Raw genomic sequence first — 25,232 nt, forward strand, 5'->3', positions numbered from 1 at the left:
CATCTTTGCCATATCATCTTGAGATAAAAGATGCTGTCACTGGGAAAATCATTTCAGGGTATAAGTAGTCATTCACATAATATTGGGAAGTTTTAAAAAACATATCTCTAGGGATGCCTGGGTGGCTCAGTCTGTTAAACGGCTGCCTTTGGCTCAGGTCATGATCCCAGGGTCTTGGGACTGAGTCCCACATCAGGCTCCATGCTTGGCAGTGGTTAGCCTGCTTCTCCCTCTGCCTGTGCTCCCCCTGTTCATGCTCTCTCCCTCCCTCTCTCTGACAAATAAGTAAATAAATCCTAATATATATATATATATATATATATAGAGAGAGAGAGAGAGAGAGAGAGAATATATATATAAAATATATACACACACACACACATATATACATACATATACTTGTGGTTACTACTGGTTATGTGGCTTTCAAAAGTGAAATTTTTTTAATGATTTATTTATTCATTTTAGAGACAGAGCACAAGCAGGAGGGGCAGAGGGAGAGAGAGAGAATCTCAAGCAGACTTCGCATCTAGCAAAGAGCCCGACTCGGGCCTCAGTCCCCTGACCATGAGATCATGACCTGAGCCGAAACCAAGAGTCAGGTGCTTAAAAACAACTGTACCACCCAGGCACCCCTGAAAGTGATATTTTAAAAGGCTTATTTATAAAAACACCCAACAGCTGCAGTTGTGAGGTTACTACCCCAAGAATGAGCACTAAATCCTACCTGAGCTTCTTTTCTGCCTCTTTGGCAAATGACTCCGTAGGCTCTCAAAGTAGTTTTATAAGGCTGGCATACACCTTGTTTTTTCAAATAAAGTATCGAATATGAGGGAGTATAAGGACTTAGGTATACACCCACACCCTCTCTCTGAGGTATAATTTTTACAAAGTCTGAATGTGTATTTAATTAAGCACATATGTTAAATATTGCTCAGTTCCGTGTTTATTGCCTGAATAAGGAGAGCAGAGATACCTTTGTTCAGGAGAAAACTTAAAAGAAATCCTGAGAAGAGAAGAGAGAAAATGAAGTAAATCAGAATCACGAAGGGGAGAGAATAAGAGAAAGAAAACCCAATATCCCACCTGCTCCCCACTTCTTACTCAGTCTCTTCAGATCACCCCAATTCCCCCAACCATCTCCTCTCAGCTCCCTCTCCAGTGAAGCCTCCTGGTCCCCACCTCTTTTGCCCCTGGTTATCTGACAAACCAGCCCTCCCATTTCCACCCTCTGGATCTGGCCCACCTGCATCAATCTACCCATTCTCACACCTAAGTTAGCTAATACCCACTCATTCCTGTAAATTCTTCCCCTCTTAACCTGTGTCTTCTTAACTTTTTTTTTTTTTTTAAGATCTTATTTATTTGAGAAAAAGAGCACATGGTGGGGAGGGGCAGAGGGAGAAGCAGACTCCTCGCTGAGCAGGGAGCCCAATGCGAAACTTGATCCCAGAACCCTGGGATCATGACCCAAGCCAAAGGCAGATGCTTAACCGACTGAGCCACCCAGAAGCCCCTAACTTCTTAACTACAGCTGACATATTATGGGCCAGGTGGAAAATAATTCAATGGCAATTCAACAACAAAGGGCTAACTACTCTGTCGTCTACCTTCCTCCACCAGGGAGTACTTTGTAGAGATGTACTACCGGAATGAGACACGGCACGAGCCATATCCCCTCACGCTGCCAGGCTGCACTCCCAGCTGTCCTCTGACGGAGTTTGCTAAGCTGGTTGCTCCTGTGATCCCCCAAGACTGGTCCACGGAGTGTATGACCGCAAGCAATGACCAAGGTACTGGGGATGTTATGAGTTAGTGTGTCTGCAGAGCTCTGCAGAAAAGGCAGAATACCCTTTCTTCAGGCAGACGTGGCTTTGAGAATATGACTCGGCCATCACCCCCAGATTTGAGGGAAATGGGTTTGGGGTGATAATTTGTCTGTTTCAGGGGCCCCCAACTTCATTCAACTCCTACCTCTCTCCCTGCCCCCCCTTGCCTAAACCTTGACTTGGTTTTTCCAGTGTTAATCGAAAAGGGTATCATGTCAAAATAGAATCAGAGATTAAACTTAGGTCAAAGTTCATGTGTCTGCCATGAGCTATATGATTGGCCACACAGTTTTGGGGTCTTTTTTTAAGAACTCCCAGCTATCACTTGAGTGGGATTAAATGAGGTTGTTCTTTAAGTGTCTGAAGTGAAACAGATTTCAAACAAAATCCATAATCTAGAGTGAGAGCAAGGAAAGGAAAAAGTTGATCCTAGGCAGATGGGCAAAGGACCAACTTACCTATTGGTTCCGGCCTTCTCACAAGGAAAGGCAGAGAAATGAATACAGTGGAGCCATCTACAGAAATCGTCTACACTGGGAAGCTGGCCCTATCTTTTTCTATTTATGTTAAAACATATGGGGTAGAAAAGCTGAAAAGTAAATACCTCTTTGTATCCTTTAGCCCTGGAAAATCCACGTTACTTTTGAAGAAACCAAAAGCAAACTTGCCAGAAAACTTTGTTGTATATAATATATATGGCAGCTCTTGGAGCACAGACATCCTAGCAAATAAGTAATATTATTTAGGCACACAACACACCAGAGATGAGAACCCTGCGTGGGTGGTTTCCCTTGAAGATGGTAAGAGATGCTGACTCTGGAGTTGATTTAAGAGAAAAAGTACGATGACACGTATCAAACTGGAATAAAATTATAAATGTGAGAATGTTCTAAGTGCCTCCAAGACCAAAACTTACTGGAATGTTGAAAGTATGGCTGGGTGATAGCTGTCCTGAGCACAAGAGGGATGTGTAAGGCTTTGATCCTGGGATCTTCAGAAAACCTAAGCAAGCTCACGGGTCCTTCGGAAATGATTCACTCTGCAAGAAGAACTCATGTACCAATGACACTCTTTAGACTCGTGTAGATTTCCTGGGTTGCAGGTGCAACACATCTAGAGAACACCGTGCCACGTGACCATGACAGCTAAAGATGAAACCATTTCTAGAGATGGTATCTGCTGGATGCCAGAGTCCAGAGCAGAGCCATTCCCTCGCCTAGTGGGTTATGCGATGACTGACATGAGACATTGGTTCATATATTTATTTGTATTATTTTTTCCCAAGTAAATATTTGTCCCCAGCAGTACAATCTAGTTACCCTTCCCTCCCCGTGCATGTAACTTCCCCCCAGCAGTAAGCCAAATGTAAAATAGTGAATAAAGTCGCTAGTAGGGAGTTCAGAACATTACTGTTATGATGAATTGTGAAAAGTGTGTATGTGTTAAATTAGAATGAAATCCAAGAAGGACTGATTTGAGGGGCTCTATTTTTGTTTGGGGATTTTATCTTAATGTAACTGGGAGGTAAATATTAATGGAAAGTAAAAATGATTTTGACTCACTTGGATGAATATTTTACATTGAAAATGTACTAAGTTTGGACTTTACTGCTTCAGAAAAAGGCTAAGCTGATGGATGGCTCTGCTTCATCTGTTAAGGGGGAACTTGCAAGAAAACACCCTGGGAAAATGCATAATGTAGCGGGGAAGCAAAAAGATACATATTACACAAGGGTTGTGTCTTATGACTACAAGGGCTGCTAGGGGACGAGAGTTAACTGAATTCAGAGGGACAGAAGCAGTCAGGAATTGGCAGCCAAGGCAACCTGTAGGAGGTAACAGCTGTACCATCTGAAATCAGTTTGGATGGAGATTTCTAATGGTGTGGTACAAGGTACTAGAAAGCCATTTATTAAATGTCTTAGTGGCTCGAACGTGGAAAGGGTAGGTGAGTTATTCAGCAGAAGATTCTGGGTCCAAGGAGATTCCCACATGTAATCCCACAGGTAATCAAGGGGCCAATTCTAATAAGATAAAATATCATCTCCACAAGAGCAAGGATCTTTATCTGTTGTGTTCTCCCTTATATCTGTCCTCAGAAATACCTGTGTCTGACATGGATTAGCACTCAATAAATATTTGTTCCAGGAATGTATAAATTACTTATCTTTCCTCCCTGAACCTACTGTCTCTATCTTGATTTGCATCAATACCCAGTAACCTGGGAGTTAACTTTTGATCCGAACATCTCCTTTATTCTCCATAGCTGATCTGTCCCCTCTTCTTACCATACCTATCTGTAGAGTGTTTATAAAACTCTTTTCCTCAAGACACCAGTGTCAGGGCGTCTGGGTGGCTCAGTCGATTAAGCGTCTGCCTTCAGCTCAGGTCATGATCCCAGGGTTCTGGGATCGAGGCCCATGTCAGGCTCCCTGCTCAGCATGGAGTCTGCTTCTCCCTCTGCTCCTCCACCCTCATGCTCTCTCTCGCACACCAGGATCAACAACTTAATATTCAAATAGAGTGGAACTAATTACAAAATATGTTAATAAAGAGAAAACTTAGGGATTGTTGTACTGGAGCCAATACCTACCAACCTCAAGAGCACCACGTGCACATCTTTCCCGACTCTGAACTCAAAGACTTGACTTTGGCAGTGTGAAATTGGTCATGGTGTCCTAGCAGGAGCATTTTCACCACAGAAATCAGCATATGCCACAAATTAGAGTTTTGTTTCTTGTGGTTTTGATGCAGTTTATTAGCACGCCACTGGCTTTAGCTCATAGAGAGCTTGTTAAGAGTCTATAACATAAGGTGGTCTCCAACAAGATGAATTCAAAATCTGAACTCCTTGAAGGAAAAACATTTAGATTTGTTCCATGTGGTCTCAAAGAGTGATGCTTGGGGCAGCAGGTAAAAATTTCAGAAAGACAGACTGTGATCAGCGTGGGGAAATTGCTGGAACAGAAAGTCCTATTTGCCTTGACAGAGACACCATTAAGCAGGCCAAAGTATAAGAGGTTATAGGTATTGAGTGATTTCTTAGTAGGGCCACAAAATTTAGCAAATAAAAGTACAGGGTGCCCAGATACATTTGAATAATAGTTTTAACTACTGGATTTTTATATTATATTGGGGGGAAATAAAGATGACTACAGAATATTTAGGGTATCCTGAGAAAGCCAGTACGGAAAGCAGGACAGGGGCGCCTGGGTGGCTGAGTGGGTTAAAGCCTCTGCCTTCAGCTCAGGTCATGATCCCAGGGTCCTGGGATCCAGCCCCATATTGGGGGGTGGGGGGCGGTCTCTGCTCAGCAGGGAGCCTGCTTCACTTTCTCTCTCTGCTGCCTCTCTGCCTACTTGTGATCTCTGTCTGGCAAATAAATAAATAAAATCTTTTTTTTTTTTAAAGATTTTATTTATTTATTTGTCAGAGAGAGAGAGGGAGAGAGAGCGAGCACAGGCAGACAGAATGTATCAAGTTATTTTTCTCCTTGGATCAATTACTAAGATGAATTATATTCTTAGATTTGCTCTAATGAGCCATCTTTACATGTCTAGGCTCAAGCCCCTTTCTTCGGATATCGAATTATTTGTTAATATTTTACTCAGAGCTTTTGCATTCATATTCAAAGTACCATTGGACTACAGTTTTCTTTCCTGGCCAGTCTTTTTGTCAATGTCAGTGTTGCACTTAGTTCTTAAAAATGTTTTGGAAGTTTTCTTTTTTTTTCCTTTCTCTACACTCTATAACAGTTAAAATAAGCATTGGAATAACTTGCTCCTGAAAGTCTTGGTAGAATTTCTCTGTAAAGTCATCTGGCCCTGGAGTTTTTGTTTCATTTGGCTTGGCTTGGGGATGGGGGAGGAGATCTTTAGTATATTTATTTTATGGATATCTGTTTGGGTTAATATTGGCAAATTATATTTTCTTAGCAAATGTACCCACCAAATAATACCTCCCACAAGGATTCCCAGAAATTGCTGCCAAAGTCACCAGGCAGATAGCTGAGTAGTGGGTCTCGTGACCATGACAATCCAAGAATAATACAGTAGAGAAATGTTTACATCCCACCCAAATTTCAAATTTATAGCCAAATAGCGGGTCCAGTTTCTGTGGTATATTCCTGAGGTGCTCTGGCCTAAGAAATGCTTTCCTTTCTCACCTTGACTTGTCATTTTTATGTGAGTTCTACTTCACCTACTTCCCCAAAAATTTTGAGGGAGTACACTTGGCCTGATTCCGGGACAACCCAGGAACACGTGGCAGTAAGCCAGCATGCACCCATACTTTTAATGTAATCATGAGATGCTCAGTTAGTGTTCATGAAATTGTTTGGGTTCATATTACCACAGCCGATGTTCCTGGTGCACGTTTATGTGAAGAACAGTGTTTTCAGTGGGGGCAGATTTGCCCCAAAGGGAACCTTGGCAATGTTTGGAGACTCTTCGGTTGTCCCAACTGAGGGATTAGGGATGATGGTAACCATCTGGTTGGTGAGAGGCCAGGCAGACAGCCAAACACCCTACAAAGCCAGGGCACCCTCCACAACAGCCAAATAGCCGTAATGCTGAGACTGACTGACTCTAATGCAGAAATGTTTTCTCTGTCCATGTGTGTTTCAGGATTTTATAGAAACCCTGCCAACATTTACAGGATACCATACCCAGGACCTTTTTGGAATGTGGACTAAAGTCTACGACCCTTTATTTTGTGAGGTAAAAGAAAAAATATCAAAGATTAACTTGCAGTCTGATTTTTTTACTTATTCCTATTTTGAAACAGATAAATACACTTTCTTACACTTTTTGGCAGATATATTATGCTTCCTTTGACATTGAAACATAATTCAAGACTTCTTTATATTAAATTGAAAACTCTAACTTTTTCTCTCCATTTATGTTTTCACCCTTTAGAAAACTGCAGGCAAAATTGCTTTTCTTTTGTCTTGCCATTTACTTATTTTTCAGTCCCTCAGGAATGCTGGGCTCCTGTCACGGATTTTAATGAAAAAAGCAATATTATTATAAGACAGAGAAAAAAAAAAAGTACCTGATTTCTGGATATAAAAATAAGCAAGACAACTTTAAGCCAGGCTATTGAAATTGATTTGTTGGGAATCTCTTCCTTGCTGTACCTGCATATGAAATACTACATCAATTACCGTTGGGGTTTTTAAGGCTACTTGGTATTTTTCACTCACTATGCACCATCTACTGGCCTAAAAGGGTACTCCATAATCCTGTTTTTCCCACCGGGTTTACTGAATCCTGGGGCAAAATTCTGACTACCCATAGGACTGATAACCACCTGTGATCTTGAGATCATCGTGAGGGCCCGGGAACCAGCAACTACCTTCATGGTTCCGTGTCAGTAACAAATGACACCGTTTGCCCCCTCCACAACAGAGTTTATGGACCTTCACATGACCTTCCTGATAGTTTCACTATATCATTAGCATCTGTTTCAAGGAAGGTTTACTAGCCTTATCAAAGACTCTTCAGGGGCGCCTGGGTGGCTAGTCAGTTAAGCATCTGATGCTTGGTTTAGGCTCAGGTCATGATCTCAGGGTCATGAGACAGAGCCCTATGTCCGGCTCTGTCCTGGGTATAGAGCCTGCTTAGGATTCTTTCTCTTCCTCTGCTCCTCCCCACCCCAAATAAACAAATAAATCTTTAAAAAAAAAAAAAAAAAGACTCTTCAGTGGACATAAGAGCCCACATTTTGGCTTAAGTCTTGATTTTTTTTCTTCCTTACTACAGGTTGATCTGAGCTGTTCTGTGATGTGGCCATGGTGCTTGATTTCCTCTTCACTTCTCTCCCACTTCTTTCCTCACTAGACACTCCACTTTCATTTCTTTCAAGTACTCTCTCTCTCTCAATCCTACCTTTGAATGTGGGAGATTCTTAATGAACTTTTCATAGCAAGTAATAAATATTGGCAGGAAGTCTACACCAGCTCTGCTATCCATCTTATTCATCCATTTAATACATATTCACCAAAAGCCTACTGTGTGTATGGTTCACGTTCCCCAGGAGTGAGTAAACTGAAAGCTGATGGGAGTAGAGGGTCTGGTACTGAAGGCTCCAGAAATATACTGCCTCTCCCAGCTGTCCTCTCAGGTTTGACAGAAATATCATCTAACACTGTCAGTGTTACGTTCCCCACAGGTTCATAGATTTCTAAACCTTTCATAAAGGAATGAGGTATATTCTTGCCCTACCTTACCCTTACTCTGCAAAATAGAAATCCTCCTTTGGACCCAGAGTTCAGCCAAAACCTATGGAATTCATAGGAGGGAGCAAATCAGTCTCTGTGAATTTCCCTTCTGAAAATCAATACCACTACATACGGCAAAGTAAAGTTTTCCTTGAGAGAAATGGCTGGTTAAGAAAGGCTAGACCCAGCAGTTCTTACGGGGCAAAGAGGACAAAAGAGTCAACAAATAAAAATACACATTTTCTTCCCTTTTTCTTTGCTACAGAGTATTCACAACTTCACTCTACCCTCGTGGGCCACAGAGGACACCATGATTAAGTTGAAAGAATTATCAGAATTATCTATCCTGTCCATGTATGGAATTCACAAGCAGAAAGAGAAATCTAGACTGCAGGGGGGTAAGTATATAAAAAAGTGAAAGGACTATACTAGATCTGTGGTTGAGTGATTGGGGTCTGAGTGCTGTCCCACCAGTAATCCGCTATGTGACCTTGGACTAGTCACTTTATCACTCCTGCACTAGTTTCCGTTCTGCAAAATGGGGATAATAATGATACCTCCTCACAGGTAGTAAGGATTAAAATAAATGTATATATTCAAAAAGTTTGGGACAAACAGTACCTGGTACTTAATACACTGTCACTAAACACTATGTGTTTTTATAGTCATTAATATTGCCCAATCTGAGCCTTGGTTTTCCCATCTGGAAATGAAAGCTTTGCCCTAAAGCTAAATGGTACTTTCATGCTTTCCAAATCAAACAATGAAAGATTTTGTATCTAAGCCCATGAAAAGCAATTGTGTCTGGTGGCCTATAGGATGAATTTTTCAAGTGGGAAGTATGATAAAAAAGGGGCCTGTTTTCCTGAGGTCCTTGATGGTAGCCATTGCTAAAGTTAATAAGACCTATTTTCCAGACTAATTATGTTACATAGATTAATTGACATTAATTGCAATTGACAAATTAATGACACAGCTTAAATTTTTCCATTGACGTTGAAAGGCATTTACTTCTCAGTGATGCCTCCTTTCAGCTGTATTTGGCCTTTCCTAGCATAGAACATCCTATCAGAATGAAAGTAGACCTAGGCAAAAGGCTGCCAAGCCTTTATAATCAGGATAGCTGGGTGGAAGAAAGAAGGTAGAGCCAGGACAGTAAGAGATGCTGATGCCTTGAGGTCGGTTGGGCGGCAGGCCAAGACACCAAAGGTGGCATCAGACATAGGTGTAACTAGACCTTAAAAGTGAGGAGGGAGAGCAAGAGAAGGTCCATTATGTCAGGTTAACAGTGAAGAAATTCTAAGCCACAGGAGGTGTTCTAGACAGTTTGAGAAAAACAGAGCAATCCCATCAAGACTCCAACCATCGCCAGATCCTATTCACTGTGGGGCCACATCCAGTTTAGCAGGGCCCCAGGAGAAGACTTAGAGTCAAGGCATCTTGGCTGTTGGACCAACTGGGCAGGTGTTCAGTCAGGACTATGTGTAGGGACCTGGCCCAGGCAGCAGCCCTGTCTGATGTGCAAACAAGGAAGGAGGCAAAGGGTGGCTGTTGGGCCCCATTGGCTCCATATATACCAGGTCTTACTCCTGAACCCCCAGTACCACCCCTGGTACCACCCAATCCCAAGTCACATCAATGGTGGAGACAGGGCTCTTGATTGAGTTCCCCCAACTAGTCACAATGGGCTGAGGTGTTCAGCCCCTCACTATTCGACATGCAGGCCAGGGGGCAGCAGCAGCAACTGCATCAGCAAGCCTCTGGTTGGAAATGCAGGATCCTCAGGCTCCACCCCAGACCGGAGGGATCAGAATCTGCCTTCTCCCGAAATCCCTAGGCACCTCACGAAACATGAAAATTCAGAAGCACTTCTCTCAATGCAAGAAATGCTGAAGACATGGGCAGGGGAAGCCAGACAGAAACCGAGAATAGCCTAATAATAGATGCAGGCGTCTGTATAGGGAGAAAAACTGGGCGTTTTCCTCACACTTTGTTCACGTTTCTTCTTGTTTTCCTTTGACTACTAGACATGGCATTTCAGGGAGGTCACTTCCTGGCTCAATTCGGGTTTCCCCTCTGATGAGTGTATTAAACTAGATCCTGTCTGTTTAGAGTCCTTCCCTCAGGTGTTCTTTTGGTTTCGGACTTCAAAGGCTGGTATTGGTGTGAACACACCTGTCCTGTTCTCTGGAGAAGTCCAGGCTATTGACTGGCCAGGAAATCGTTTCCTGAGTGATTCCTGCCAAAACCCGAGTTCGGCCTATTGTTTGGATCTGGCTAGGCAAGGGAGATTTGTCAGCTGCGTGCTTGTTGGATGATGAGGCGGCTAAACACAATCCTACAGAGAAAACATGTATTGTCTGGGTGACACAGAGTCACACAGGAACATCAGGACTTTGACTGGCATCTTCCCATCTTTGTCGAAACTTTTGTTCCATCAGTTGGTTTTAGGGATGCCACAATTTGGTACTCTGTACTCCTCTACCCACCTTCTTCTACACACACACACACACACACACACACACACACCACAAAAATTCCTACGATTCGTGTAGGAATTTTGAATATATGGCTGGTCCTATCTGTATTAAGACAAACATCTCCTCGCTCCGTGCTGCAGGTTGGTGTACGCTAAAGCCTGCAAGCCAAATCCAGCCTCTGCCTATTTTTTATAAGTAAAATGTGACTGAAACTCAGCCATACTCATTAGGTAGTGCTATGGCTGTTTTGGGGCTTCCCCCTGAAAGGGAAGAGTTATGGCCAACCGTAGGGTCTCAGAACCTAAAACATTGACTGTGTGGTCCTTCACAGAAAGTGTGCCAGCCCCTGCTGTAGCTCAAGAGTGTGGGAAGGGAAGTTTGTGTCTTCCACTCAGTGATACTTCGTCGAGTGTAGCAGTCACCAGATGATGCAACTGGGAACTCAGAAGTTAGCCTGTGCTACAGGGTAGCCTAAGGATTAAAAGATGCTGGGTTCAGAGAAGTTCAGCCCCTCTGTGCACATGGTGTGGAATCTTGAACAAGTTGCTGAATGTCTCTGATCCTCAGTGTCCCCTCCCATGAACACAATCATTGGCATGCCAGAGCCTGGGGGAAACTGTGGTAGTTACCCCCAGGTTCTTCTGGGGCGAGATGGACCATCACCCCAGAACCAAGAGCTGGTATCATATCCCATTATTGACACCGATGGCTGCTGCAGAGGCACCTGCCAAAGTCAGGTTGCTGATAGGTGATGGTATTGTCCCTAAAGGATGCTGAGAAAGCCACCTTCTCTGAAGCAGAGCGATACAGACTTGTTGGAGATATGGCTTCCTGCTTCTTCCATTCCTAGTCGGGGGGTGTCCAGAATCTACAGAGAGAGCAGACTGCCTCCCTTCCTAATTAGCCCTTTATGGTGCCTCTTGGTAGACAGATGAATAAACAGTCTCTTTGTACTATTTTATGAGCTTTTTGAGGGCAGGCATCTGATTCACCTAGCATAGCATCTGACCTGTGGTAGCTGCTCAGTGTGTTGGCTGAGTGGACCACAGAGTCTGGAATGACAGTCTGTTAACATCAACGCCCTGCTCTTTACAGAAACAAACCCGTCATTCTGGAGCCAGGAGAGTACACATGTAGTAAAGAAACCACCCAGGGGGGTGGGGGAGGGGTGGCACAGTGGGTTGAGTTCAGCTCTTGGTTTTGGCTTGTGATCTCCGGGTCATGGGATTGAGCCCCACATCCGGCTCCACATTCAGGGTGGAGTCTGTTTCAGACTCTCTCTCTCTCTCTCCCTCTTCCTCTGCCCCTCCTTCCTGTGCTCTCTCTCTCTCTCTCTCTCTCTCAAATAAATTAACAAATCTTTATGAAACACCAGAGATATAAGGAGTCTTCCAGTGATGGTTGTGGAAATCCCTGGGGCACCATGTCCTCAAGCCAGGACCTAGCACCCCAAGATACCCCTCAGCCTTCAGTGTCTGCAAAGAGGATGGAGACTCAGAGTGGTGTTCCTGGTGAGGAACAACAAATATGAGGGCGAGAACTCTCTTCTAGGGAGCCCTCAGATGGAAGATGCTGGCTGCCCTCAAATAGTAATCCCCGGGGTCACCTGGAGAAATGGTCCACAGAAAATATTCCGTGACCTGTACAGACATCCAGAGAGCTGCTTTCTCCCATGGCCTCCCACAGGTTTGACTACCTCAGAGTAGTCAAAGAGGGATGCCAGGTGCACAGAGTTGTGCAAGAGGGATGAAGACAAAGTAGATAGATTGTCTACAAAATAAATGCCAAGCTGTCATTTCAGGGCTGCCCTAGAGAAAAGCTCCAGCTAGCAACTGTCTGAAAAATGCCATTTGTAATTCCTTCCAAGTTCCTCAACCTCCTTTCTCAAGTTTGGACAAAATCTGGGGATAGTAAGGTCCTCCTGTGCGAATCCAACTCTCCTTGCCCAGCCTGCATATGAGTCACTGTATGTTGCTGGGCCTTAGTTTTCTCACTATGAATGGGGAACAGAAGTCAGAATTCAGTAAAATAACATAAAGCACACAGTAGGTGCTCAACCAGAGTTCTTTCTTTTCCTCTCTTAAGTCCTGAGACTCATGGTAGGGAGAATCGTGAAGTAGGAATTAACAAAATGTTTAAGCCCATGTTTGGTTCAGCTCTTTTGTTGGTCTGTCTTTTTGAAGGTGTCCTGGTCCGTGAGATCCTCAAACACATGAAGAGTGCAACTCAGCCATCGAACCACAGAAAACTCATCATGTATTCCGCAGTAAGTGTTTTCACCTCCACTCAATAGCCATCTGTTCAGGCAGTAATCTCTTTAAGGAGGGAGCCTCATTTTCTTCATCGTCACCTCCCTTTTGCCCAATAGATGGTAGACATTTTAGATATTGATTCTTCAGCTCTCCTAAATATGTGTCTATATGACCACCTGCGTGGTTCGCATTTTAAAATTTTTTTTAATTTTAATTTCAAAATTTGATACATAATTCTGGCCCTTGAGGAGTTTACAATCCAGGACTGACAAAAAGACATAAACACCCTACAAAGCAGTATAGAAATGCAGTGCAAGCAAGTGCCTTGGTGGCATGGAGAAGGGAAGCATCCCTTCTGTTCCAAACTAAAAGCAGAGCAGGAACGGGATGCGGTGATGAATGGGATGTCGGCGGGGAGTAAGGATGTGGAGGGAAAACCACAGGTGAAGGCTATGTTTCAAGCCTCCAGGACTGGAAGGAGGGTGGAGCCATTAACAGAGGTGCTCTTGGGCCGGGGGGATGTAGCAATTTAGACAGCTGGGTTTGAAATGCCAGGGGGCGCCCAAATAGAAACTCCAAGAGACAAAGGGACTAGAAGAGAGAAGGGGGGAAGAGAGCTGCAACATGAAGTTAGAGCTACATTGGATGCAGAAAGAAGACTTCAGTCTTAGGAGCAGGAGCCAGGGAAAGAGGCACTGATCAGGGAGTTGGGGCGGGGAGGTGGGGAATTCAAGGGGTGCATTGAGCACTGAGATGGCTGTCCATGGAGTCTGCAATGAGTCCTGCAATCAGGACACATAGTATGGGAATTCAGCTTCCCACCTACTTCTTTATGACAGAGGATTTCTCAGATGTGATTTGGCTGGAGAAAGCCACGTTTTCATTCTGCAGGAAGATGGAAGAAGTGACTCCAGATACGGGGAGTCTGTTTATCATCAAAGGTTCTGAGTGGTGTAAGACAAAAGCTCATGGATTGAACAGAATGTAGTCCTTCCTGGAGAGGGGCTTCCTGAAACCAGTCCGTTCTGCCAGTTTCTTTAGTTTCTCATCTGGTTTCCTGTTCTAATTGGTGTGACTTCTTGCAAGTTATAATTCCATAACTAGTTCCTTGTCCAGGAAATCAGTTCTAAGCCCTTTTTAATATGTGTACACTGCCATATAGTTTAGGCACCCAAATGTTATGCCCATTTTGTAGATACAGATGCTAAGGACTTTCAAAGATTATTAAGTTAATTAGTGGCAAAACTGGGACTGAAAACCAGCCCCCTGTGCCCTCCAGCCACTCGGGGATAAACAATTAACAATTACTTTTGAGCTATGCTCTCTATTTCCTTACATTTTGACCTCTCTAACATTTATAACCTTATATATTCTTCCCCAGCTTTACTTTTTTTAAGACTTTTTAAATTCATTTATTTGAGAGAGAGAGCACAAGCAGGAGGAGAGGCCGAGGGAGAAGCAGATTACCCACTGAGCAGGGAGCCTGACATGGGATTCAATCCCAGGACCCTGAGATCATGACCTGAGCTAAAGGCAGACACTTAAACAACCGAGCCACCCAGGCATCCCTCTTCTCCAACTTTAAAATCAGATTATTCTAATCTGTAGAAGAAATATAATCTAGCACTAATATGTTCCAAAATGTTTTAAAATTTAATGAAACAAGCTAGAACCGGGATGTTCCACTAGGGAAAAGCATGGTACAAAACCTGAACACCAGACTCAAGTTTACTTTCTTCCATTTTGGGGTTATATGACATCAAGCAAGTTACTTAATTTATCTGGGCCTTTTTTTTTTTTTTAAGATTTCATTTATTTATTTAATAGAGAAAGGGATAGAGAGGGAACACAAGCAGGGGGAGTGGTGGAGAGAGAAGCAGGCCCCCTGCTGAGCAGGGAGCCTGATGCGGGGCTCAATCCCAGGACCCTGGGATCATGACCTGAGCCCAAGGCAGATGCTAACGACTGAGCCACCTAGGTGCCCCCTGTTTGTTCATCTTTTTAATGGGAATGTACTGCCTAGCACACAACAGATGCTCCACCAAAATTAGCCCTTCCCCTCTCTACCATGGGGGTATGACAAATTTAAGTGATTCAGAAACCATCATGGTTCTCTACAAGTGCTTAGTACCACCTGTGGAATGTACATCTGAACCAAAGGTAAAGATGGAAAATGATTTGCTTCAAATTCCCACAGCATGACACTACCGTGAGTGGCCTACAGATGGCACTAGATGTTTACAATGGAATCCTTCCTCCCTATGCTTCATGCCACATAATGGAATTGTATCTTGAGAAGGGGTAAGTATCTAAGAGGTGCTTTTCACACTTAATACCACTGGACCCCAGGGGTTTTATTATTATTATTATTATTATTATTATTATTATTATTATTGTATTGTATTAAAAATTTTCTTAAAATATTTAATTTTCAATTAAGTACGTAAAAAATTTAACTACCTAAAAAAATGTATACTATGCAAAATAATTCCCTAAGTTAAAAATATTGCTATTTTTCCACTTTCAAATTTCATGAAACAATTTTATCCAAACTCTTTGTATGCATCTTAACTTGTGTCTTCATCAGTAGAGCCAATTTTGAGTCCCCTAAAACTGTTTTACAGATATATTAACAGGGGCGTCTGGGTGGTTCAGTCCATCAAACGTCTGCCTTAGCTCAGGTCATGATCCCAGGGTCCTAGAATTGACCCCCACAACTGGCTTTTGCTCAGCACGAAACTGCTTCTCCCTCTCCTCCCCGCTTGTGCTCTGTCTCTTGCAATCTCTGTCACTGTCTCTTTCTCTCAAATAAATAAATAAAATCTTTTTTTAAAAACAGATATATTAACTAATAAGGGTAATTTTGGCTACTGTACAAATGAACCTCAGATTCTCAGAGGCCTATCCCAATGGACATTTCTTTCTCACTCATCTAATGCTCCAACAGTGATGTCCGTGGTTGGTTGCAGCACCTGGGTGGCTCAGTCAGTTAAGTGTCAACTCTTGATTTTGGCTGAGGTCATGATCTCAGGGTCATGATCTTAGAGTCATGACATCAAGCCACACCTCAAACTTAGCACTGGGCATGGAGACTGCTTAAGATTCTCTTTTCCTTTCCTCCTCCCCCTCTCCCCCTAAAAAAAGAAAGAGAGAGAGAGAGATGACCCGACCCATTAGGAGGTGACTCAATCATACTGTGATTTGGGGACCCAGGGCTCTATCTTTTTAGGACCTATAGTAAGGCCATAACTCCCATAGGTACACTAGTGATTCCTCTTTGATGGATTTGGGCAAAGTAAATTGAAAGGGTCCACCATTTTAAATGCCATTAAGAACTTTCATGATTCAGGAGAAGATGTCAAAATATCAACATTAACAGAAGTTTGGAGGAAGTTGATTCCAAAGCCCTCACAGATGACTTAGAGGGATTTAAGACTTCAATGCAGGGGCACCTGGGTGGCTCAGTGGGTTAAAGCCTCTGCCTTCGGCTCAGGTCATGATCCCGGGGTCCTGGGATCGAGCCCCACATAGGGCTCTCTGCTAGGCGGGGAGCCTGCTTCCCTTCCTCTCTCTCTGCCTACTTGTGATCTCTCTCTCTCTCTCTCTGTCAAATAAAATAAAACAAAATCTTAAAAAAAAAAAAACTTAAAAAAAAAAAAAGACTTCAATGCATATGTGGTAGAAACAGCGAGAGAACTAGAATTAGAGGCAGAGCCTGAAGATGGGACTGGACTGCTGCAATCTCATGACCAAACTAACGGGTGAGGAGTTGCTTCTTACGGATGGGCAAAGAGGGTGGTTTCTTGAGATGGAAACTATGCCTGCTGAAGATGCTGGGAACATTGTTGAAATGACAAAGGATTGAGAATATCACATAAACTCAGTTGATGAAGCAGCAGCAGGGTTTGAGGGCAAGGACTCTAATTTTGAAAGAAGTTCTACTGTGGGTAAAATGCTCACAAACAGTATCACATGCTGCAGAGAGATGGTTGGTGAAAGGAAGGGTCAATCAATGTGGCAGACTTCACTGTTGCCTTATTTTAAGAAATTGCCCCAGTTACCCCAGCCTTTGGCAACCACCACCCTACTGTCAGAGGCCATCAACACTGAGGCAAGACCCTCTACCAGCAAGAAGATTACAACTCGCTGCAAGCTCAGAAGATGGTTAGCATTTTTTTTTAGCAATAAAGTATTCTTAATTAACTTATACACATTTTTTAGGTATAATGCTATTGCACACTTAATACACTACCGTGTAGTATAAACATAACTTTTGTATGCACTGGGAAACCAGATAATTGATTTGATTCACTGTATGATAATATTTGCTTTATTGTGGTGGTCTGAAACCAAACCCACAGCATCTCCAAGGAATGCGTCTAGTTGCTTGGTCTCACCTACATGCAAAGGAGTCTGGGAAATGTAGTCCCTTTTCAGCCGTAACTCTAGTATGTGAAAAGAGATTCATGAACTTTGATCAACTATTAGTCATCTTTGCCATATCATCTTGAGATAAAAGATGCTGTCACTGGGAAAATCATTTCAGGGTATAAGTAGTCATTCACATAATATTGGGAAGTTTTAAAAAACATATCTCTAGGGATGCCTGGGTGGCTCAGTCTGTTAAACGGCTGCCTTTGGCTCAGGTCATGATCCCAGGGTCTTGGGACTGAGTCCCACATCAGGCTCCATGCTTGGCAGTGGTTAGCCTGCTTCTCCCTCTGCCTGTGCTCCCCCTGTTCATGCTCTCTCCCTCCCTCTCTCTGACAAATAAGTAAATAAATCCTAATATATATATATATATATATATATAGAGAGAGAGAGAGAGAGAGAGAGAATATATATATAAAATATATACACACACACACACATATATACATACATATACTTGTGGTTACTACTGGTTATGTGGCTTTCAAAAGTGAAATTTTTTTAATGATTTATTTATTCATTTTAGAGACAGAGCACAAGCAGGAGGGGCAGAGGGAGAGAGAGAGAATCTCAAGCAGACTTCGCATCTAGCAAAGAGCCCGACTCGGGCCTCAGTCCCCTGACCATGAGATCATGACCTGAGCCGAAACCAAGAGTCAGGTGCTTAAAAACAACTGTACCACCCAGGCACCCCTGAAAGTGATATTTTAAAAGGCTTATTTATAAAAACACCCAACAGCTGCAGTTGTGAGGTTACTACCCCAAGAATGAGCACTAAATCCTACCTGAGCTTCTTTTCTGCCTCTTTGGCAAATGACTCCGTAGGCTCTCAAAGTAGTTTTATAAGGCTGGCATACACCTTGTTTTTTCAAATAAAGTATCGAATATGAGGGAGTATAAGGACTTAGGTATACACCCACACCCTCTCTCTGAGGTATAATTTTTACAAAGTCTGAATGTGTATTTAATTAAGCACATATGTTAAATATTGCTCAGTTCCGTGTTTATTGCCTGAATAAGGAGAGCAGAGATACCTTTGTTCAGGAGAAAACTTAAAAGAAATCCTGAGAAGAGAAGAGAGAAAATGAAGTAAATCAGAATCACGAAGGGGAGAGAATAAGAGAAAGAAAACCCAATATCCCACCTGCTCCCCACTTCTTACTCAGTCTCTTCAGATCACCCCAATTCCCCCAACCATCTCCTCTCAGCTCCCTCTCCAGTGAAGCCTCCTGGTCCCCACCTCTTTTGCCCCTGGTTATCTGACAAACCAGCCCTCCCATTTCCACCCTCTGGATCTGGCCCACCTGCATCAATCTACCCATTCTCACACCTAAGTTAGCTAATACCCACTCATTCCTGTAAATTCTTCCCCTCTTAACCTGTGTCTTCTTAACTTTTTTTTTTTTTTTAAGATCTTATTTATTTGAGAAAAAGAGCACATGGTGGGGAGGGGCAGAGGGAGAAGCAGACTCCTCGCTGAGCAGGGAGCCCAATGCGAAACTTGATCCCAGAACCCTGGGATCATGACCCAAGCCAAAGGCAGATGCTTAACCGACTGAGCCACCCAGAAGCCCCTAACTTCTTAACTACAGCTGACATATTATGGGCCAGGTGGAAAATAATTCAATGGCAATTCAACAACAAAGGGCTAACTACTCTGTCGTCTACCTTCCTCCACCAGGGAGTACTTTGTAGAGATGTACTACCGGAATGAGACACGGCACGAGCCATATCCCCTCACGCTGCCAGGCTGCACTCCCAGCTGTCCTCTGACGGAGTTTGCTAAGCTGGTTGCTCCTGTGATCCCCCAAGACTGGTCCACGGAGTGTATGACCGCAAGCAATGACCAAGGTACTGGGGATGTTATGAGTTAGTGTGTCTGCAGAGCTCTGCAGAAAAGGCAGAATACCCTTTCTTCAGGCAGACGTGGCTTTGAGAATATGACTCGGCCATCACCCCCAGATTTGAGGGAAATGGGTTTGGGGTGATAATTTGTCTGTTTCAGGGGCCCCCAACTTCATTCAACTCCTACCTCTCTCCCTGCCCCCCCTTGCCTAAACCTTGACTTGGTTTTTCCAGTGTTAATCGAAAAGGGTATCATGTCAAAATAGAATCAGAGATTAAACTTAGGTCAAAGTTCATGTGTCTGCCATGAGCTATATGATTGGCCACACAGTTTTGGGGTCTTTTTTTAAGAACTCCCAGCTATCACTTGAGTGGGATTAAATGAGGTTGTTCTTTAAGTGTCTGAAGTGAAACAGATTTCAAACAAAATCCATAATCTAGAGTGAGAGCAAGGAAAGGAAAAAGTTGATCCTAGGCAGATGGGCAAAGGACCAACTTACCTATTGGTTCCGGCCTTCTCACAAGGAAAGGCAGAGAAATGAATACAGTGGAGCCATCTACAGAAATCGTCTACACTGGGAAGCTGGCCCTATCTTTTTCTATTTATGTTAAAACATATGGGGTAGAAAAGCTGAAAAGTAAATACCTCTTTGTATCCTTTAGCCCTGGAAAATCCACGTTACTTTTGAAGAAACCAAAAGCAAACTTGCCAGAAAACTTTGTTGTATATAATATATATGGCAGCTCTTGGAGCACAGACATCCTAGCAAATAAGTAATATTATTTAGGCACACAACACACCAGAGATGAGAACCCTGCGTGGGTGGTTTCCCTTGAAGATGGTAAGAGATGCTGACTCTGGAGTTGATTTAAGAGAAAAAGTACGATGACACGTATCAAACTGGAATAAAATTATAAATGTGAGAATGTTCTAAGTGCCTCCAAGACCAAAACTTACTGGAATGTTGAAAGTATGGCTGGGTGATAGCTGTCCTGAGCACAAGAGGGATGTGTAAGGCTTTGATCCTGGGATCTTCAGAAAACCTAAGCAAGCTCACGGGTCCTTCGGAAATGATTCACTCTGCAAGAAGAACTCATGTACCAATGACACTCTTTAGACTCGTGTAGATTTCCTGGGTTGCAGGTGCAACACATCTAGAGAACACCGTGCCACGTGACCATGACAGCTAAAGATGAAACCATTTCTAGAGATGGTATCTGCTGGATGCCAGAGTCCAGAGCAGAGCCATTCCCTCGCCTAGTGGGTTATGCGATGACTGACATGAGACATTGGTTCATATATTTATTTGTATTATTTTTTCCCAAGTAAATATTTGTCCCCAGCAGTACAATCTAGTTACCCTTCCCTCCCCGTGCATGTAACTTCCCCCCAGCAGTAAGCCAAATGTAAAATAGTGAATAAAGTCGCTAGTAGGGAGTTCAGAACATTACTGTTATGATGAATTGTGAAAAGTGTGTATGTGTTAAATTAGAATGAAATCCAAGAAGGACTGATTTGAGGGGCTCTATTTTTGTTTGGGGATTTTATCTTAATGTAACTGGGAGGTAAATATTAATGGAAAGTAAAAATGATTTTGACTCACTTGGATGAATATTTTACATTGAAAATGTACTAAGTTTGGACTTTACTGCTTCAGAAAAAGGCTAAGCTGATGGATGGCTCTGCTTCATCTGTTAAGGGGGAACTTGCAAGAAAACACCCTGGGAAAATGCATAATGTAGCGGGGAAGCAAAAAGATACATATTACACAAGGGTTGTGTCTTATGACTACAAGGGCTGCTAGGGGACGAGAGTTAACTGAATTCAGAGGGACAGAAGCAGTCAGGAATTGGCAGCCAAGGCAACCTGTAGGAGGTAACAGCTGTACCATCTGAAATCAGTTTGGATGGAGATTTCTAATGGTGTGGTACAAGGTACTAGAAAGCCATTTATTAAATGTCTTAGTGGCTCGAACGTGGAAAGGGTAGGTGAGTTATTCAGCAGAAGATTCTGGGTCCAAGGAGATTCCCACATGTAATCCCACAGGTAATCAAGGGGCCAATTCTAATAAGATAAAATATCATCTCCACAAGAGCAAGGATCTTTATCTGTTGTGTTCTCCCTTATATCTGTCCTCAGAAATACCTGTGTCTGACATGGATTAGCACTCAATAAATATTTGTTCCAGGAATGTATAAATTACTTATCTTTCCTCCCTGAACCTACTGTCTCTATCTTGATTTGCATCAATACCCAGTAACCTGGGAGTTAACTTTTGATCCGAACATCTCCTTTATTCTCCATAGCTGATCTGTCCCCTCTTCTTACCATACCTATCTGTAGAGTGTTTATAAAACTCTTTTCCTCAAGACACCAGTGTCAGGGCGTCTGGGTGGCTCAGTCGATTAAGCGTCTGCCTTCAGCTCAGGTCATGATCCCAGGGTTCTGGGATCGAGGCCCATGTCAGGCTCCCTGCTCAGCATGGAGTCTGCTTCTCCCTCTGCTCCTCCACCCTCATGCTCTCTCTCGCACACCAGGATCAACAACTTAATATTCAAATAGAGTGGAACTAATTACAAAATATGTTAATAAAGAGAAAACTTAGGGATTGTTGTACTGGAGCCAATACCTACCAACCTCAAGAGCACCACGTGCACATCTTTCCCGACTCTGAACTCAAAGACTTGACTTTGGCAGTGTGAAATTGGTCATGGTGTCCTAGCAGGAGCATTTTCACCACAGAAATCAGCATATGCCACAAATTAGAGTTTTGTTTCTTGTGGTTTTGATGCAGTTTATTAGCACGCCACTGGCTTTAGCTCATAGAGAGCTTGTTAAGAGTCTATAACATAAGGTGGTCTCCAACAAGATGAATTCAAAATCTGAACTCCTTGAAGGAAAAACATTTAGATTTGTTCCATGTGGTCTCAAAGAGTGATGCTTGGGGCAGCAGGTAAAAATTTCAGAAAGACAGACTGTGATCAGCGTGGGGAAATTGCTGGAACAGAAAGTCCTATTTGCCTTGACAGAGACACCATTAAGCAGGCCAAAGTATAAGAGGTTATAGGTATTGAGTGATTTCTTAGTAGGGCCACAAAATTTAGCAAATAAAAGTACAGGGTGCCCAGATACATTTGAATAATAGTTTTAACTACTGGATTTTTATATTATATTGGGGGGAAATAAAGATGACTACAGAATATTTAGGGTATCCTGAGAAAGCCAGTACGGAAAGCAGGACAGGGGCGCCTGGGTGGCTGAGTGGGTTAAAGCCTCTGCCTTCAGCTCAGGTCATGATCCCAGGGTCCTGGGATCCAGCCCCATATTGGGGGGTGGGGGGCGGTCTCTGCTCAGCAGGGAGCCTGCTTCACTTTCTCTCTCTGCTGCCTCTCTGCCTACTTGTGATCTCTGTCTGGCAAATAAATAAATAAAATCTTTTTTTTTTTTAAAGATTTTATTTATTTATTTGTCAGAGAGAGAGAGGGAGAGAGAGCGAGCACAGGCAGACAGAATGGCAGGCAGAGGCAGAGGGAGAAGCAGGCTCCCTGATGAGCAAGGAGCCCGATGTGGGACTTGATCCCAGGACGCTGGGATCATAACCTGAGCCGAAGGCAGCTGCTTAACCAACTGAGCCACCCAGGCGTCCCAATAAAATCTTTTTTAAAAAGGAAAGAAAGCAGGACAAACCATTAAATAAATTACATGCAGAATGCCTGACAACCCCACCACCCATAGCAGTGTTATTTACTTGTGCTAGTAGACCCAATCAGTTTCATTCTCCTATCAACTAAGTTAAGCAGAGTCTTTGCTGGGAAATTCCTAAGTTTAAGTTCCACCCTATGTTACTCGAAAATGATAAAATTCTTTTTTACAAAATATTTTCTTAATGGCAGAACTTTACTGACACTCTCAGACTTTCTTTGCTAGCAATCTCCCAAACCCTTTCTCAGTCCCCAACACCACATATTTCACGGGAAGGAGAATTAGTGATGGGAAGTTCTAGATTCCCCCCTTATAGTCGTTGTAAACCTGAGACTTCACAGTAAATATCCACATGCCCAAGGCAAGAACCAGACCTTTATGCTCCTTGAATCTTCAGACAATGCCTAGAACCTGGTACCTTCTGTCAAAATTTACTAAGTGAATAAATGTTTAGCCCTGGGGTGTCTGGGTGGCTCAGTCGGTTAAGCGTCCCACGCTTGATTTTGGCTCTGGTTGTGATCTCAGGATTGTGCGATGGAACCCTCAGTTGCAATCCCCACTTGGCTGGGTTGTCTGCTTAAGATTCTCTCTCTCCAGGGGTCTGGGTGGCTCAGTGAGTTAAAGCCTCTGACTTAGGCTCGGGTTGTGATTCCAGGGTCCTGATTTCAAGCCCCACATCAGGCTCTCTGCTCAGCAGGGAGCCTGCTTCCTCCTCTCTCTGCCTGCTTCTCTGCCTACTTGTGATCTTTGTCTGTCAAATGAATAAATAAAATCTTAAAAAAAAAATTCTCTCCTGCCCTGCCCTGCCCACCTCTCTCTCTCTCTCTCTCTCTCTCTCTCTCAAAATAAATAAATAAACCTTAAACATAAATCAACAGGGGCGCTTGGGTGGCTCAGTCGTTAAGCATCTACCTGAATTCAGCTGGGGTCATGATCCCAGGGTCCTGGAATCCAGCCCCGCATGGGGCTCCCTGCGCAGCGGGAAGCCTGCTTCTCCTTCTCCCACTCCCCCTGCTTATGTTCCCTCTCTCACTGTCTCTCTCTCTGTCAAATGAATAAACAAAATCTAAATAAATAAATATATATTCAGCCCTTCATACTTAGCCTGACTTATTCGTGGCTGGGCCCAGATATCAGAAGCCTAGAACCCAATTGTTCAATAAATAGGGGACAGAAGCTACGAATGAGCCTCAAATGTGACTACACTATAAAGGCCCAGTCACTAACTACAAATACATATGTATATGCCAATATGTCTGTGATATTTGGTCTGTTTTCATCACAGTCACCTTGGCCTTCTCTTGTTCCCCCATTGCTATTTAGAGCCCCTTCCAGCACCACCCCTCCCTCAGAGAGAAGGCCAATGACAGCACCCATTTCTCATTCTTGTTGCCACTATCATCAGTTTCCCAGGACATGGGTCATCCTTCGTTAACGACATTGGGAACTTGCTTTGGTATACACCAACTCACTCCTCACTCCCACACCTGTACTCCATCTAGGGAAGTCTGACATCACTATAGTGGCCCATCCCATATACGCTGCCCACCACAGCAACAACCAACCCTAGATTAAGCCAACCACACAGTTTCTACATTCTGATTGGCTGAGTGGAACAGAAACCTATTGTTACCACTGCAGATTATGAACGTTGAAATTTCTATGTCACCCCAGCTGGATCTTTCAGCACTTCTTGGCAAACACATTCACCCTTACTGGACTCTTCTCCTGTATTCTACAGGAAAGCCTTGTTATTTTCCCCAAACTTTGAATTCCATCTTGGCTTCTTTAATTCTTATGAGATGTCCTAAGAAGAGCAAGATGGTCCATTGAAAAGTCTTTTAGGTTCTCCTGTCACTACCTCAAAATATCTTAGTAGCCTTAACCTGACTTTACTGCTGCCCCTCAGGAAAACATGTTCCTCCCTGAGTAACCTAACTCCTTTTCTCATGTATAGGATCCCACCGCTCATCTCCGAGGACCTTGACAAATCTCACTTAGCTTCATTTTCTTCCTCTGCTCTGGCTTCCTTCTACTAGGAACATTCCCAAATCTCTCATCAAAGAGTACCTTCAAGCACCTGCTCTCAGTCTCTTCAATCCCAATTTTTTTGAACTAATTAATCATTTATATTCTGTATTTCCTCATCTCTCTCACTCCTGAGCTATTCGAAAAAATGATGGTCTTCCTTCCATCCCTCTTTGGAAACATCCCTTTTGAAAGTCATTGGTGCCTAATCCAGCAACCTGTCTTCCTTTTCCTGCCAATATCACACATCCCCATTTTACAGAGAAGAAGACTGAGCCTCAGAAAATAACATGCCTCAAGTGGTAGGGTCAGGATTCAAGCCTCACACTCTCCAACACCGTATTTCTACTGTATCATCTTCCCTTTCTATCCCATACCGGCTTCTTGACTATCCCCCTGGGACAGATTCCCAAAAATTAAATTAGTGGATCAAAGTATGTGAATA

The 25,232-nt window shown here is 43.2% G+C and overlaps 1 protein-coding gene across 1 annotated transcript in view; it reads left to right on the forward strand.

Moving 5' to 3' along the window:
* The window catches only part of LOC111155122 (acid phosphatase, prostate), a 63,391-nt gene that overhangs the window by 32,541 nt on the left and 5,618 nt on the right, over positions 1-25,232 (forward strand). Inside the window, exon 10 of the mRNA XM_022515187.1 lies at positions 1,624-1,793. Within this exon, the coding sequence (XP_022370895.1) occupies positions 1,624-1,793 (170 nt within the window). The remainder of the gene's footprint in view (positions 1-1,623; positions 1,794-25,232) is intronic.

Source organism: Enhydra lutris, unplaced genomic scaffold (assembly GCF_002288905.1).
Source record: "Enhydra lutris kenyoni isolate GAN:26980312 unplaced genomic scaffold, ASM228890v2 scaffoldscaffold39, whole genome shotgun sequence".
Taxonomy (NCBI): domain Eukaryota; kingdom Metazoa; phylum Chordata; class Mammalia; order Carnivora; family Mustelidae; genus Enhydra; species Enhydra lutris.